General features: G+C 41.3%; 1 protein-coding gene across 7 annotated transcripts in view; it reads left to right on the top strand.

The window, feature by feature from the left end:
* Positions 1–278: 278 nt before the first annotated feature.
* HEATR5A (HEAT repeat containing 5A) overlaps positions 279–17376 on the top strand; it is a 107149-nt gene continuing 90051 nt past the window's right edge. For 5 of the 7 annotated variants that reach the window (XM_084874390.1, XM_084874387.1, XM_084874389.1 and 2 more), the window contains exons 1-2: positions 279–485; positions 16866–17063. In XM_084874390.1, the coding sequence (XP_084730516.1) occupies positions 16938–17063 (126 nt within the window). In that variant the 5' untranslated portion in view covers positions 279–485; positions 16866–16937. Of the gene's footprint in view, positions 486–674; positions 694–1131; positions 1253–16865; positions 17064–17376 lie in introns of those variants that run through there. The other 2 variants (XM_084874385.1, XM_084874386.1) reach the window with 2 other exon arrangements.

Genomic DNA, 17376 nt, shown 5'->3' with positions numbered 1-17376 from the left:
AGATGCTGGCTGGTGATAAAAAACAAACAAACAAACAAAAAACAACACAGACAACAATAGTGGCCATTGTCTCTGGACCGCAAAGCCCCTGCCCGGCCTCAGTGTGGGCCACAGGGTTCTCCATCGCTCTCTCGGCGGTGGAGCAGTCACGCCTGCCACAGTGGGCGCTCGATGGCTCGGCGGCCGGCTGGCGGGCCTGGGGGGGCGGGGCGGGGCGGGGCGGGGCGGGGCGGGGCGGGGCCGGGGACTCCGAGCCTGGCGGCCCCGCCCCGCGCGCGCCCCTCCCGCCTCCCTGCCGCCGCCGCCGCCGCCTTCCAGTCCCAGCGCGGAGAAGCCGGTGTCGTAGCGGGACTGGGACGTGCGCTGAGCCGTGGGGAACCCTCGGCGGGACGAGCAGTGGGGATCCCGGGAGTGGAGGGGCTGCCGCGCGCGGGGCGGGGTGCGGGCTGCCTGCCGGCCGGAGGGACCGCGCACGGGCCTGCAGGGTGAGTGGAGCAGCGGGGAGGACCTCGGGGCGGCGGCCGCAGCGAGGGGATGGCGGAGCCGGGACCCCGCGTGTGGGAGCCGGCGGGGGGTGAGTGACAGGGCCTGCGGGCCGGGCTGAGCGGGGCGCGGGGACGGCGGACACAGCCCGCGCCGTCCGTCCGCACTCCCTCCGGCGGCGGGGAAGCCGCGCCGCTCCCGGCACAACAGGTAGGCGTGGACTCTGCCCGCGGGCGGGAGCCGCGCGTCGGGAAGGTCGGGAGGTCGGGGCTCGCCCCGCCGGCCGGCCGCTCCCGGACCCGCCCCGGCTACGCCCGCCGGCCCCGACCCGGCTTGGGGCGCGGCGGTCCGGGCGCCGCGCGCTGCCCCCGGGGTGCGTCCCCGGAGGCGGCGGTGGAGGGACCGCGGGGGGCTCTGTCCAGCCCGCGGGGAGGGGAGCGTCTGCCGGGGTGACCTGTGCTCCGCTGGAGGAAATTGCACTGCTCTGGGCCAGCGCGGCGGCATTCCAAGTCGTTGTAAAGTCTTAGAAACTCACACGGCGCTGTAGGGTGCGAGCCCGTGAGGATCTCAGAAATTGGCAAGTCAGAAAGTAGTTGTCAGAGGGATGGGAGTCCCCTCATTAAAAGTCACAATTAAACTTTGTTTTAGGTACACTGCTCAGATAGTCAGCGCCTTGGACGCGCCCTTAAGAAACGTACGGCCTAGAGAAGATGTGAAAAGGAGGGGGAGCTCGGGAAGGGGTGTCCCAAGTACCGTTCAGAAGCAGAAGGTTCAAGGACACATGTATTTTTTTTTTTTTTAAAGTTTTATTGAGTCTTTTGTGTTTCATTAGTTATCCATAGTATATTGAGGGGTTTGAACCGTCCTTGAATCAGGACCATGATTCTCCTATAGTAAAAGCACTTCTGCATTTTAAGGAGACTGCAGAAACTGTCATTAAACTCCACTTAAGAAATGAATTAATGGAGACCTTAGGAATTAATAAAGATTTGTTTATGGATTTAATTGAATCCCTTGTCTAGTTCTAGTGTTTAAAGTCTTTGGCATAGACCAGGTGTCAACAGCTGACAGCATTTGGGTCAAATCCAGCCTGCTGCCAGGGTTTGTAGATTTTATGGCTGTTTATGCATCGTTTATGTGGGCTAGAGACTGCGTGGCTCACAAAGCCTAAAGCCTCTCCTGTACTTGACAGAAAAAAAATTTGCCATACCCTGGACTAGACCTCTAAACTCTTAACCACTAGGTCTTTTTTTGTAGGAGGAAAAGGTTAAGTTCAGTTTTAACTGTTAATCTTGCTTTTTCATATTATGTCACGTAAACTGTATTGCTTCGGGATCCTAGATGTGTAATGAGGGAAGATGGGCATGGTTTTTCTGTTTCATTTGCTTAGAATAAAGGTTTTTAACTTTAACAAGTTAGCCTTTTGGTAAGGCTAGAGAGAGGAAAGGATTTTTATGTTTCTTTAACAACTTTATAATTGTTAGTTTTCATTTAGATCTGGTGTGGAAAGTTTTTTTTCATTTAGTAAACTCTTTAACATATCATTCATGGTGCATATCACAAGTAACAGTAAGTTACTTTTTTTTTTTTACATGAATCCTATGATATAGCAGTGTAACTGTAACTATGAACATGAAGTCAAATGTTTATCTACAGTAAGAGCCAAATGGGAAATTAGAACTCTCTAAGACACATGTGTCAAACACAAGGCCCGCGGGCCAAATCCAGCCCGCCAGGCCTTGCAATGTGGCCCGCACCGCGCTGTCATCACTGCACTCCGCTGTCAGTTTATGACATTGTCAGTTTATGACTGTTCAGTAAACCATTCGGCCCGCGATTTAGGCTGGATTTTAGATTTTGGCCCCTTCTCTGATTGAGTTCGACACCCCTACTCTAAGAAGATATCCAACTACTGAAAATGGAGCATGCATCCTGAGTCATGCTTGGGCTTTTTGCTTTTTTTTTTTTTTTTTTTTTTTTTTTTTTTAAGTAGTAACAATAGAAAAGGTAATTATTTCTAGAAAAGAAAAATAACATATCCATATTAAAGCACTATGTTAATGTCACCAACCTAAGAAATTGGAGCTAGTTATGTTACAGGAAAGAGGAAAAACTTGTAAGAAGTGACAATTCTAAATATTTAAAGCTCAGCACATACTATTTTTAATCTTAAAACCATGGTATTGTTCTAATTGCACTAAATAAGATGTTTTATATGTGTACTTTTCATTTTTAAAAATATATTTTTATTGATTTCAGAGAGGAAAGGAGAGGGAATGACAGATGAAAGAGTCATTGATTGGCTGCCTCCTGCATGCCCCCTACTGGTTATCTAGCCCACATTCTAGGCATATGCCCTTGACAGAAATCGAACCCAGGACCCTTCAATCCATAGGCTGATGTTCTATCCACTGAGCCAAACCAGCTAGGACTTATATATGTACTTCATCAATAACTTAGTTGTACTTATTGCCCAGATAATGCTTCTCTATTGGTTAATTACCAATATCTAATGGTTATATTGTACAATAGCATGTATCTATATCCTCTTCTGTTGCATTTGTAGGTTTCTATATGTTGAAATATGCTTGTTTTTGTGCATATATATACAAAATAATACCTCATTTATTTAGTATATTCTTTATGTAATAAAAATAACAGAAAATTGAAATTACCCACTGAAACACCAAAACAAATGTTTTCTTCTGTTGTTTAATCTTCATTTGAGGATATTTTTTCCATTGCTTTTTAGACAGAGTGGAAGGAAGGGGGAGAGACAGAGGCAGAGAAACATTGATGCGAGAGAGACACATCGATTAGTTGCCTCCTGATTGGTTGCCCCCCACAAGCACCCTGACCCAGGCCAGGGATGGAGTCTGCAACAACAGTACATGCCTTTGACTGGAATCAAACCCAGGACCCTTTAGTTCACAGTCCCAAGCTCCAACCACTGAGCCAAACTTGTCAGGACCCAAAAAAATATTTTTTAAAATTTGGGGGAGGAAATATGAAAAGCAAAAACCATACGTACATGGTTAAAAATTTCTTAATCTTAAACAGAATTCCAAGTTCTCTGAAAAGTTTTTTTCTTAACTCATTTGACAGGAAAACATGACCTGAAATGATAAGAAGCTATTTAGAGTCATTTTTTAACCCCACCGTATGTGACTATGTTCATCTTCTGCTGCAGAAATATCAGTGAGTTTGATTATGGCATGCTGCCCCAGACCCACTTGGGGCTAGAGTAATAGATGGTAATTCACTATATTACTTGGGTGGGCTATGGCAGTCATAACCAAAAGGCAGGATAATAAGAGAGTTGTTCTAGGAAGCTATACTTGCAAAGCTGGGCATCTGGCAAGGAGTGAGAAAGAAGTCTGCCAAGAAAACCCCTTAGGTAGGAATACAGGAGGGTAAGACATGTACCTAAATTCTAGGCTAGATATATCCCATAGGGCATGTTGTCGGAAGGGATCATGAGGAAAGCCAAAATGTCAGACCATAGTGCAGATTAAGGGTGAATCTGAATGCTGACCAAGAAGTAAGAGCCATGCCCGGCCTATGTGGCTGTTGGTTTGAAATGTCTTCCCGTGCATCAAGAGGTGGCTGGTTGGATACCCCATCAGGGCACATGCCCCTGTTCCACAGGCTCAATCTCCAGTAGGGAGCATACAGGAGGCAGGCAATCGATGTTTCTTTTTGAGGGTTATATTTCTCTCTTCCCTTTCTTCCTCTTTCTAAAAAACAACATTGTTGGCTAGTTGCTCAGAAGTTAAAGCGTCAGCCCACGACTGTGGGTTCAATTCCGTCAGTGACCCATACCTATATTGTTGGTTCTATCCTCAGCCCATTGGGGCATGTGCAAGCCAACCAATCATTGTGTCCCTTTCATGTCTTTGATATCTCTCTCTCTCTCTCTCTCTCTCTCTCTCTCTCTCTCTCTCTCTCTCTCTCTCTCCTCCCCCCCCCCATCTCTCTCCCAACCTCCCTCCCTCTCTCTTCCTCTCCCTCTCCCTTCATCCCTCCTTTCCACTCTCTGTAAAAATCAATGGAAAAAATATCCTCAGTAAGGATTTTTTTAAAAAAACAACATATTAAAAAAAAGATGATGTAAGAGCCATGAACAGTTAGAAGGAGGACATTCTAAAGCAGGCAGTGTCTATATTGGCTGAAGTAGGAAATCCTATGTGGCAGATTGCATGAACAGCAAATATAAGGATAAAGTTACTTTGAAAAATTGAGCAAGGATTCCTGGCCTCTGCTGAGTCAAGGGAATAATGGCATTTTGTGTACTTGGCTCTCGTACTAAGTAGCCCCATATTGCCCTGGTTTTTAAAATATCTGTAGTAAATAATATTTTGGTCATTTCCATCACTGATAGCTGCTTGCTCTGACTTCTTCCTGTTCTCAATGAGTTTGCTCCTTCACTTTTAATATGATGCTGTCTACCACCCTAGCTAGAATCCAAATAATTGGATAATTAGTCATGTCTAAACTAAGAATGAACATGCTCTGAGGGTTCAAATATCAGTAAAGTTTATGATCTTTGAAACAGTTAATTCATGTATAGTGTTTTAAGACAACTTTTTTTTTTTTTAATTCATGTTACTGGATTCTTGAGTAGACCAAGTAGTGAGATTGCTTAGATGGTGACTTTTGGATGAATGAGGTGGGAGATATAAGAAGAGTAAAATTTCTGTTATCTTAAAATCTGCTTTCTGGAACTCCTAAGTATTCAGAATGAAATCTCTCTCCCCAAAGGGAGTTGGAAGAGTTGGTTTGTAGAATGAAGAGTGATAAAAATTATTAAGAATAGCCAAAGACAAAAGTAACACTGTTAGTGCTTCTTGATTGCTGTCAAGATGGAAAGGGCCCTTTGGAAGTTGATGTCTCTAGAAGACACCACACTTTAACAAAATGCCTCAAAGTATGAGACTTTAGAGGAAAGTGAAATGTTGAACAACAAACAAGAATTAGATGGTTTGGGAATGGCAATAATTTAGTGATATCTGTAATTAGAGACTGCATGAAGAGGCTATCTGAAGTAGTTGAAGGAACATGGACATTGAAAATACACAGATATAGGTGTTACCAGTGGCCAGTGCATGAATTCGTGCACATTGAAAGGAAATTAATTAGAAGAAATATGTTAATATCGATATTCACCCTTTCTCTATAATAGAAGTGTCAGAGATGAAAAAAAATTAGTAAAATGTATCTGAAGATAATATATAAATTGATAACATGATATAACAACAACAAAGACATATAAAAAACAACAAAAACATCAATAAAACCAGTGACTGATAAATTTATTAAACTTATTCTAATATCTCCCTGTATACCACATTAAGAGTAAAAACACTTTCAGAGTGCTTGACCAATTTCCCTTGTAAGTATTTACAACTTTAACGTCACATGCTCTTCGAACTCGAGAGAAAGCAACATATAACTAACCATATCTGAAAACAGGTTTAGATAGGAATATTTCTACTCTGTCTAGTTTGTCCTTGTGATTTATTAATAGTCATGGCAAATGCTGGCATCATGGGAAACTGTCTGAATTAATTTAAATGGGAGACCAGTGTTGAAACACACACATATGATTGGCACCAGCAATAGCTTTATGTGTATCACACGTGTGATTCAGTGTTTATTTTTAAATTGCCAGTGCACACCATATGTACCAGCTTGATGGTTAGACAGTTGGACAGACGGATGGTCGGTCACTTAGCCTTTTATATATAGAGATCTCCTTCTACTTAAATAGTATCTTGACCTTGGACAAATTTCTTGCCCATCATTAAATGTAAAAGGAGGATAATAATATCTTAATTTCAGTGTTGCGAGGATTAAATGAAATAGTTAAAAAGTTCCAGTAACTGAATCCTAAAAAAAATTAGTTCCTTTTTCTACTTTTGCCTTATTAGAGTTGGTTCCTACTGTTCAGTCATTCAGTCCACCCCCAACACTTCCTTTTACCCTCTAAGGATTTCCTTTTTTTGTAATCTGAAAGGAGAATTGCCATAAAGGGCTAGACTTCAATTGGGAGCCCTATTGGTAATCTTCTTCACTGAATCCAGTTTCTACCATTCTTCTTATCCCTAACTAGAGGCCCAGTACATGGATTTGTGCATTGGTGAGGTGCCTTGGCCTGGCCTGCACCCTCTCACAATCCGGTACCCCTTGGGGGCTGCCAGAGAGCCAGTTTTGCCCTGATCCCTGCAGGCCAGGCTGAGGGACCCCACTGATGTACAAATCCATGCACGGGGCCTCTAGTATGCATATAAGATCTTTGGTTAATCTCTTCCTGCCCTTCCCCCTTCCCTATCCCCTCTGAGATTCATTAGTCTGTTCCATGTTTCCATGTCTGTGCACTGAGCATCTGACCCCTGGCAGTCAGTGCGCATTATAGCTACTGGTCAAATGGTTGCTTACGCGTATCCTATCTAATAAAATAGTGATATGCAAATTGATCATCACTCCAAAACACAAGATGGCTGCCCCCATGTGGTCAAAGATAGCTGCCCCCATGTGGACACAAGATGGCTGCCACAAGATGGGGTAGGGGAAGGCAGTTGCAGGTGACAAGGTCAGCAGAGAAGAGCAGTTGGGGGAGACCAGGTCAGCAGGGGAGGGCAGTTATGGGTGACAAGGCCAACAGGGGAGGTAGGGGCAATCAGGCCTGCAGGGGAAGACAGTTATGGGTGACTGGGCCAGCTGGGGAGCAATTAGGTTTTGATCAGACTGGCAGTGGAGTGGTTAGGGGGTGATCAGGCTGGCAGGCAGAAGCAGTGAGGTGCAATCAGGCAGAGGCAGTCAAGCAGTTGGGAACTAATAGTCCTGGATTGGGAGAGGGATGTCCTCCCACCAGTTGGGGAGGGTGTAGGCTGGGATGAAGGACAACCCCCCGCCCCCAGCATGAATTTGGGTAGGCCTGGCCGGTGATCAGGGCCGATCTATGGGGTGACTGGCAGGGCCATTGGGGGGGCCTACACTGGCACTGCCTTGGTTGACCTGGCACCACCCACTTGCTGTTCCTAAACCCCCTCCCCCAACCACTGCCAGTCGCCTCCCTCTGTGGGGCTACCAGTGGGACAATTTGGGGGGGGGGGGGCCTGCTGGCACTCACCTTGGCTGGCCTGGGGCATGTGGGCTGGGGGAACCTCCTGCGTTGAGCATCTGCCCCTTGGTGATCAGTGCATGGCATAGTGACCAGTTGTTCCACCATTGGGGTGATTTGCATATTAGGCTTTTATTATATAGGACTAGTGGCCTGGTGCACGAAATTTGTGCACATTTTTAGGGAATTACTTAGAGGAAATAATTTAATATTGCTATTGCCCTTTCTCTATAATAGAAGTGTCAGAGATGAAAGAAAATTAGTAAAATGTATATGAAAATCTTCCTGTCAGAGTCTGGGGTGTACCACGGGACCCAGAATCAAGTCCCTACCCTCCCGCAATGACTCAAAATCACTTGAGAACCAGACCCAGCCTGCCCCACCCCCAATGGGCATGATCCAGACCCAGCCAGCCCCATCCCTGTCAATCACCACCAGGTGGGGGGATGCAGTTTCAGGTCCCACGTCAAGCTTCGCCGAGTGGGGGGCACAGCCTCAGGTCCCCCATCAAGCCCTGCCAGGCGGGGGGCCCCAGCACTGGGGTGGGGGAGGCAACCTCAGGTGCCCTGGCTTCAGGGCGGGGGGAGAGGGGGCAAAGGGCGTGATGACCATTTGCATATTAGTTCTTTATTATATAGGATAATCAGCACTTATCCTTCTGGTGCTTTTTTTCTTTACCATGACAAAACTGGATACTTTTGTCAAATGGTTTTGATATTTTTATGACTTGTGATACATTTATGTTTTCCAAAAGAGTTGAACCTGTTTGTACTGTCACTATAAAATTTAACAACTTTTCTAAAATCTCAGTATTGGGCCCTAATCAGTTTGGCTCAATGGATAGAGCATCGGCCTGCAGAATAAAGGGTCCCAGGTTTGATTCTGGTCAAGGGCATGTATCTTGGTTGCGTGCACATCTCCAGTAGGGGGGGTGCTGGAGGCAGCTGATCAATGTTTCTCTCTCATCAATGTTTCTAAGTCTCTATCCCTCTTCCTTCCTCTCTGTAAAAATCAATAAAATATATTTTTTTAAAAATTAAAATAAAGATTCACTATTTGCTATAACAGTTTTTATACTTATCATATTTAGATTTCATATATATGTAATTTTGACCCTGAAAACTCAGCTAAAACATATTCTTACTGAGCTTAAATCATTATTGTATACTTCACATTTAAAATATGATAATGAATTTATTTTTAGGGTCGCTATAGAGAATTAGACTAAAATTTAGTTTGAACTTTATTGTCACTTTCTTGCTGTTTTCTAAAGCAGTTTTAGTTGCTATGGGCTTATCTAAAAATAATATCAAGGTAAATATTTCTTAGATGAATTAGAGGAGAGTAGTGAGCACTAATCAGCTATTAAAATCATCTATATTGTCTAGTCTCAATATTTTTATTTATAAATTAATACTGCTAGTAGATGTTTATGGTAGTGGTATGGGGATTAAATGAAAAATTCATTTATCACAGCACCCCAGCCTTCAGAGGTTCTAATTCAGTTGGTTTAGGCTCAACTTTGATATTTCTTTAAAGCAGCTAGAGTTGAGAACTACTAGTCTACATTGTTCCAGGTCTGCTATCTTTAATTTTAGCTTTCTTTAATTTTTAAGTTTACTTACCTTATCTGTTGTTCCCTTTGCTATTTTCCCAACACTCCCTTTTTAATTGTTTGACCTTTATCCTTGGAAGAGTTGGGAGATGAAGCTCATTTTGTGATTTACTGAAAGATGTAGGTAGAAATTGGTAGAGAAAGAGCCTTCAAATATGTGTCCAATTTCCACCCCTTGCCCTGTTTGTTCCATATATTTTGTTCCTTACATTTTTTTAAAATTATTATTTGAAGTGTTTCTTGCATCTTAATGTCAAAAACACTGCCCTCCCTCAAACCCATGGAAAGGCTTCCTAGAATAAAGAGAATGAGCTTTGTTGCCAAGAAAATCTGGGTTCACTTCAGCTATTTACTGGCATCTTAATAGTTCCTTCATCCATACAATAGGGATGTCTTCATGCTTTCTTCCTTGTGATGATGAGATATAAGTTAAGCACTAAAAAGTTCCTGGCTCAGTGGATTAGCTACCATTGTCATTTTTGTGATTTGGGAGTCAAGTTAGGAATCTAACAGAAATTTAGTTTGTTTATTGGTTTTTAAGAATTTCATTTTGAAAGATTTTAAATCACTAAAAATTTGGAGGCCAGAGAAAGAATATTACCCACAATGCTGCTATTTGGGAATCACTGATTTTTGAATCATGATTTGGAAAAAAAACAACAGGAGAATCTTATAGTCAAAGTGATGGATGAATGTCTAGAGAAGCCAAACATTATTTTAAGAAGCATAAATATAATAATGAAAAAGATGCTATGCCAAAAGGAGACAGTATAAGAATAGGGTAATTAATCCTGAGGCTTCCTGAAGGAAGTGATTTTCTTAAGATGAATTTTAAAATAGTGAGTTTACGATAGAAAAAAGCAAGATATTTCAGATTTAAAAATGGGATAAATACAGATAAGCTTTAAAAATCAAGATAGCCTGGCTGGTGTGGCTCAGTGATTGAGCATCACCCAAATGAACCAGGAGGTCATGGTTCAATTCCCAGTTAGAGCCTACGCCTGGGTTTTTGGCTCAGTCCCTAGGAGGGAAGGGGGCGTCAGCAAACCAATTTTAGGACTGTGTCTAGGGATGTTTAAAATACAGGAGCAAAAAGACCTCTTTTTCTTTCTACCAAGGCAGCCCTCCTTAAGGCAACATCATAAGCGTGATGCTCTGTGTAACTTCTGGGTTTCTATTTTATAACCTATAATTTTGCAAAGCCTGAGTCACAGGTCAAAGGAAATCTCAGGTCAGGATAAAATGACCCAGCTTTTTTCTAAATTAAAGCTAATTACTGTTTTGTCTCTTGTGTTGTTGATATATTTTTTTAAAGGTTTGTATTTTAAGACTTATGTATCTCTCCTGAACATTTGGAGATTCTTGAGAGGGATTTTTGGGCTTATTTTATGCTTTTTGAACAAAATGAGAAACTAAAGACTAGAGGCTGATTTGAAGCAATTGTGATATCTTTTAGAGAAATGAAAGCCAAAGAAAAGTAATTGAATTTTAAGTATGAGACATGTTCCAGAACCTTAAGCACTTGAGGCTTGCTAGAATTAGTTCCATTTACTGCCTAGTGGCTGGTTCATTTGGAAATTGGTCTTTTTTGTGCTCTGGAAAGAAAAAAATGAACAAACCAATCCAACAAACCTATCTTATTTTGTATTTGATGTTCTCTTTTGATTACTTGTGATTTTCCTCTTTTCCCTTCTCAAAATGATATATTACATCATTTTAAGGAACTAAAATGACCAAGAAGATTAAGGAGCCTCTCCACTCCCAAACAAATTTCAACCTATTTCCCATCTCTACTAACATAGATCTGTAAACCCTAGATAGAAATTTGGCTCTCAAAAGAAATTTCAATGGTTGTACTGTTGATATTTGGTTCTGTTGACTAATGAGTTTGCCGACCACTGGCCTAGAGTATAGTAAGTGGTCAAAAAATATTAGCTTCTTTCAAAAATAAGGTGGGAGCAGCAATTTTATGAAATATTTTTTTCAAGTAACATAACTAATTTGAAAAATATTTTGCTATATATATACTTTTAATAAACAGACCACTTCGTAATCTCAACAGGAATATGGAAAATGTAAAAAAATTTGAAAAATAAGCATTCTCTAGATGTTATATAAACAAGGTTGTGGTTATATTAAAATGTATAGTAAAGCCCTGACTGGTTTGGCTCAGTGGATAGAGTGTCAGCCTGCGGACTGAAGGACCCTGGGTTCAATTCTGGTCACGGGCATATGCCCAGGTTGTGGGCTCGATCCTCAGTGTGGGGCGTGCAGGAGGCAGCCAATCCATGATTCTCTGTTTCTCTCTCTCCCTTCCTCTCTGAAATCAATAAAAATATATTTTTAAAAAATCTAGAATAGATAGATTGCATTTTAGTCATCTTCCTAAAGTGAAACTTCAGATAAGAACAGAGGTATGTTATTTGCTAAATGCAGTTACTTGTCTCATTGACGTGCACACTAGGGGATCACAGGTGCATTTTAGATTTGGGATTTTAGATATGGGATTACCAATATAAATTGTCTACTTCTTTTAGGTGTCATTTATATGAGAAATGTATTGAGCTCCTTGGAGATAACTTTATGCTCTGCTTATGATCTCAAGCTTTTTACTGAATTATTTATTATTGCATTGTGTTAGCTATTTTGCTTCTTGATAGATCATTTTACACCACAATATTGCTGCTGCCTAAGGGGAAAAAAAGTCTTTTCAGCAGTCGTAATGACCTCAAAAAGGGTAATTTGATTCTTAAGATAGGATTTTGACTTGCCTAGTGTTTATAAGAAATTTTCTCTATGACATTGAGGTTATTTTTCCCCCTTACACAGTCATAGACATTGCTTTTCTCCTTCTGTACATTCGGTTTCTTCCAGAAATTATTTCTCTAGCATTTATTACCTTTATCCTTAATTGTTTATATTTTGATCAATTCCCTATGCTAATTTAAGAAAGGAAAGGAAGTGTTTTTTTAAACAAGAAGCTAAAATTCATGTTGTCTGGTAAAGTGATTTGTTAACACCATTGTTTGTATTATTCTTGTTCCTTAAAATTGACATTTCTAAAAATAACCTAATATGTACTTTTCTTGAGAATTGTCAGTGTTAGGCCATGGATGGTATTGGCAGACGGACAGGACTGATTGAGAGGGACGACCTAGAAGGCTAAAGCAGCACACAGGCAGGAGACATTTGGTGGATGGATAAAACCTGTCTTTTGGCCTCAGGGGCAGCATCACAGTCAGAATCTAGATGATTGGCCCAAGCCAGAGGATGCAATAGGAGTTGAAAATTTAAATACCCATAGAAGTTGGCAAATAATGTAAATGAATAGTGCCAGCCTGGTGGCAACTGAGGCCTGTTCAAGAGTCCCTGCTCCTCTAATCTGAGAGGAGCTGTATGGGAACATGGACCCAGGTGTTTGTATAAATCTTACGTTTAAATATTAGTAACTAATTTTTTTTCCTAATTCATTACTAGCCAAATTTGGTTAATTTGGTATCAGTTTGTGACTACTGTCTTTGAAAGAGGCTCTTTTCTGTTATTTAATAATTATAATTATTATACTGTAGGTAATTTTATACCAGTAAACTCTCAAGGAGAAAAATAAAAGGGAAGAAGAGAAGGAAAGAGGGAGGGAGGGAGAGAGAAAGGGAGAGAGGAAAGAAGGAAATGGGAAACCTTCTCCATATCTCCCATATGATTTTCTAAAACATCTTTACTTACTGGCTTCTCTATAAAAGATTGACATTTGTTTAGGGGAATATGAATAATATATTTTAAATGTTTTTGTTTAATTACTTGTAGCATTCTATCTATATTTCTGTGCAGTTCCAATGACGTATTTATGTTTAGCTTGGAGTTTTATTTATAACTAGAGGACTGTTGCAGGAAGAATTCTGCAATAGGGCTTCCAGCTGCAGTCGTCACCCCTCCTTCTTCCCTCCCTTCTCCCCACCCTGTCTTCTTCCCTCCCTTCTCCCCCGCCCCACTTGCTTGCTTCTCCACAGCTTTGCTCCCTTCTACAGCACTTGGCTTCTTTCTACACTGTCTTTAGTCTTCGCTCTGGCCTGGATGTGCAAATTAACTGCCATCTTGGTTGGGTTAATTTGCATACTCGCCCTGATTGGCTGGTGCGCATAGCAAAGGTATGGTCAATTTGCATGTTTCTCTTTTATTAGGATACTAGAGGCCCAGTGTGTAAAATCGAGAGGGAATCCAGACCTGCCACACCAGAAAACCCATCAGTGCACCTCCTGGAGACAGGTCATTACGGCATTATAACCACTGGCCTTTTATAATATAGACTAGAGGCCCAGTGCATGAAATTTGTGCACGGGGTGGGGGTGTTTTTCAGCCCAGCCTGAATCCTCTCCAATCTGGACCCTTCGAGGAATGTCTAATGGGCAATCGGATATCCCTATCACAATCCAGGACTGCTGGCTCTCAACTGCTCACCTGCCTGCCTTCCTGATTGCCCCTAACTGCTTCTGCCTGCCAGCTTGATTGATACCTAACTGCTCCCCTTCTAGCCTGATTGTCGTCCTCTGCAGGCCTGGTCACCCCCAACTTCCCTCCTCTGCCAGCCTGGTCACCCCTAACTGCCCTCCCCTGCTGGCCATCTTGTGACGACCATCTTGTGTTCTCATGGGGGCAACCATCTTGTGTGTTGGAGTGATGGTCAATCTGTATATTACTCTTTTATTAGATAGGATAGAGGCCTGGTACACAAGTGGGGGCCGGCTGGTTTGCCCTGAAAGGTGTCCTGGATCAGGCTTGAGGTTCCCTTGGGGTGTAGGGCAGCCTGGGCGAGGGGCCTGTGATGGTTTGCAGGCCAGCCACGCCCCCTGGCAACCCAAGCAGAGGCCCTAGTATCTGGGATTTATCTTCTATAATTGAAACTTTGTAGCCTTGAGCAGAGGCCATGGCTGGGGGAGCTTGGCTTCCTCCATTGCTGGGGAAACCCAATCCTCCTGCTTGCTCCGTGGATGCAGCCATCTTGATTGGGTTAATTTGCATACTTGCTCCTGATTGGCTGGTGGACGTGGCTTGCGGGTATAGAAGGTATGGTCAATTTGCATATTACTCATTTATTAGATAGGATATCAAACTTAGTGTTTTTTTGTTATCCTTACCCGAAGTTATTTTTTCAATTGATTTTTAAAGAGTGGAAGAGAGTAAGGCGAGAGAGAGAAACATTGATGTGAGAAACATCGATTAGTTGCCTCCTGCACCCACACCCACGGAGGCTGGGATCAACACCTGCAACCCAAGTACATGCCCTTGACCAGAATCAAACGCACAATCCTTCCATGAATGGGCTGATGCTGTATCCACCGAACTACACTGGCCAGGCTCAAACTTAGTTTTGATACTTGAATAAGAGTACTCATCTTTTTTTAAAAAAAATAAAAGTCCTGTGTTTTTTTTAATTTATCTTTATTGTTGAAAGTATTCTTTTTCAACACATATAGTGCTCATGTATTATGTATATGGTGCCTTTTCTGGTGTTTAATATTCTTGTTGATATCTGTCACTCCTATATGTAATACTAACAATTTGTTTTTAAAAACAAGCTTGTGTATTTTTAAATTTATTTTCTTCAATAATTTTTTCCAACTTACCATGATCTTTTAAAAAATACAGAAAAGATAACTCACCTACCCACTACCAACATTCAACTGTTACATTTTGCCAAATTTTCTGGCTGACTAATTGGTTTGCTAGACCAGTGGTCGGCAAACCGTGGTTCAAGAGCCGCAGTTTGACACTCTGTTGACTAATGAGTTTGCCGACCACTGGACTAGATTAAATGTTGTAGTTGGAAGCTGTGAGGATTAGGCAATTGTGGCATATTGTGTGCAAAGAGTTAAAGTGTAGTGTATGACGGTGGTCAGCAACTGCAGCTTGTGAGCTGCATGTGGCTCGGCGAGCTGCAGTTTGCCAACCACTGTGCTAAACCATTTGAAAATGAGTTGCAGACATCATGCTACTTTACCAATACATACTTGAGCATGCATGTTCTAAAAATAAAAAATTCCATGATCACAGTCTCATCTTATAAATTGGTATGTAACTGTGTGTGTGTGTGTGTACACGCACTTTCTGTTATTTGTGTTCCAGAAAGGCACTAGGGTATGTTCAGGAGATGCTCATGAATTTAAAAATGAAACATCCTCTGTCCTTTGTTGATTATTTGCTACAGCAAAGTGAAGGCTACATTGGATCTGGGTCAGAGCAGATATGGTCTTTATTGCTGCAATCCCTGGACAACATCCAGGTGCCTTCTAAAACGAGTTTACTTTCACAAGGCTCACAGAGATAAGGAGACTACTGGTTCAGTTGGAACTCTTTCCTAGAACTGCTAGCCTCAAGCTACAGCAGAGTCTTACTAGGCTAGGGGAACAGATGCTAACGGGAGTAGTACCTTCTGCTCCTGGTTTGGATCTCCAGGTAAATGACTGTATATATTTTTAGGTGAAGCCCAGGGAGGTGTGAAGCTTTACTATAGAGTTTTAGTAGGTGGTCTAGATATCTGGTCATTTGTTAATATGCACCCATGACCCATTTTTATGCAGTAAGACCTAGATATAACGGACTAATTCAGGCAAAATTCTGTTATATAATGAAGTTGTTGAGTAGGTTTTCTGAATGTGTACCTTAAGAAATTGACAAATTAGTTAGATTACCTATTTTTACGCATGTAGAAACATTTGTGTAATGAAAACATTATGTGTCAAAGTTTAATTTCACAGAAAAGTTTTCTATATGTATTACTGTAATTTAAAATTTATACTGATTAGGTCTAGTAAATGGGTGCACTCACCGGTTACCCAAGTGACTGCACACGGTGAGTGTGGCTTAGTGCCCATGGGGACATCAGCTGGCAGTGTGTTAAACTGCCACAGAAAGTCACTCCCCGCCGCAGCAGAACCAATTACTGACAACAGAACCAATTACCGCGTTGGGTGCCATGGGATCACATGCTAATCATTCACCGAACATTGTTTACAAGCACGGTGACTTTGATTTAAATGTAGGCTCTCGTTGTAGATATGTCATATTTATTTATGTTGGCAAAATTACTACAGTGTTTTTTCCAAAATATGATTCATTTGCTAAAATTTGTTTAAAATAACAGTGAATTAATAACAAAAGAGTAGCCTATTAAATTTAATTATGAGCAAATCTTGGTTAAAAGCATTCTAAAATTAACACGGTGTTAATCTTCACATATGACATACAGACCGGAAATTTTGTTCAGTATATTCGAAGTTCATTAAATAGAGGTCCACAAAGTGTAAGGTTTACTGTATTACAATGAAACACTTGAGTAGTCTAACCTCAAAATTTTCAGAATTTTAATGGAATGTCTCTCTGGTTAGCACATTTTTGCATATGAATGTCAATAATGCTACTCTGTTTTGCCTGTCAGCTTCCTAAATAAGGAGTAAAGAATACAAAAAATGGATTTTATGTCTTTGTAAAAAGGAGTTTAGTATTGGAATTTTCCCAGTTTCTCCTTAGACCTGTTATAAAAAATGTCTCTATTTAATTATGCTTTGTGCTATACTGTGGAAAATTTCCAGCATTATGATTGCCTGCCTTTTCACTCTCGTTTTAAAATGTTATTTTCCTCTGTTACAGGTTTTTTTCTTAGGTGTATTGACTGATGTTTAATGAGAACAATCAAGACCAGTTAGAATTTTTCTGCAAGGAATGGAATTAGCTCATAGCTTATTGCTGAATGAAGAAGCATGCAATCAACTAGGTGAAGTTCAGAAGGCAGAGTTTATTTTTGATTGGTTGAGATATTTGGAAAAGCTCTTGCTAGCAACCAGCAGGGTAGGTAATACTGTAAAAACTGGTTTTTGTATTTTTCTTTAACCAAATAATATTTTGTTCCTTTGGTTTGCTTTTCTAGTTCTGTTCAGAATAACCTAAATTAGCTTTCAAATGCTAGACCTTATTAAGACTTTATAATGAAATGTTACAGGAAGTTTATATATTCTGTTCAAAAAAGCAATAAAAATTAGCCCATATTTTATATATTACTCAAAACTATTTTAGAAACTAACTACAAACTACATTGTATTTGATTTTATTTTCATTATATCCTGTACTTTATGTATCTCCATATGTGCAAAGCCCTGGAGCA

The sequence above is a fragment of the Pipistrellus hanaki genome (genome assembly GCF_964339955.1).
Source record: "Pipistrellus hanaki genome assembly, chromosome: 1".
Taxonomy (NCBI): Eukaryota; Metazoa; Chordata; class Mammalia; order Chiroptera; family Vespertilionidae; genus Pipistrellus; species Pipistrellus hanaki.
Note: the sequence above shows the minus strand (reverse complement) of the source record. Positions and strands in the feature narration are given on the sequence as shown.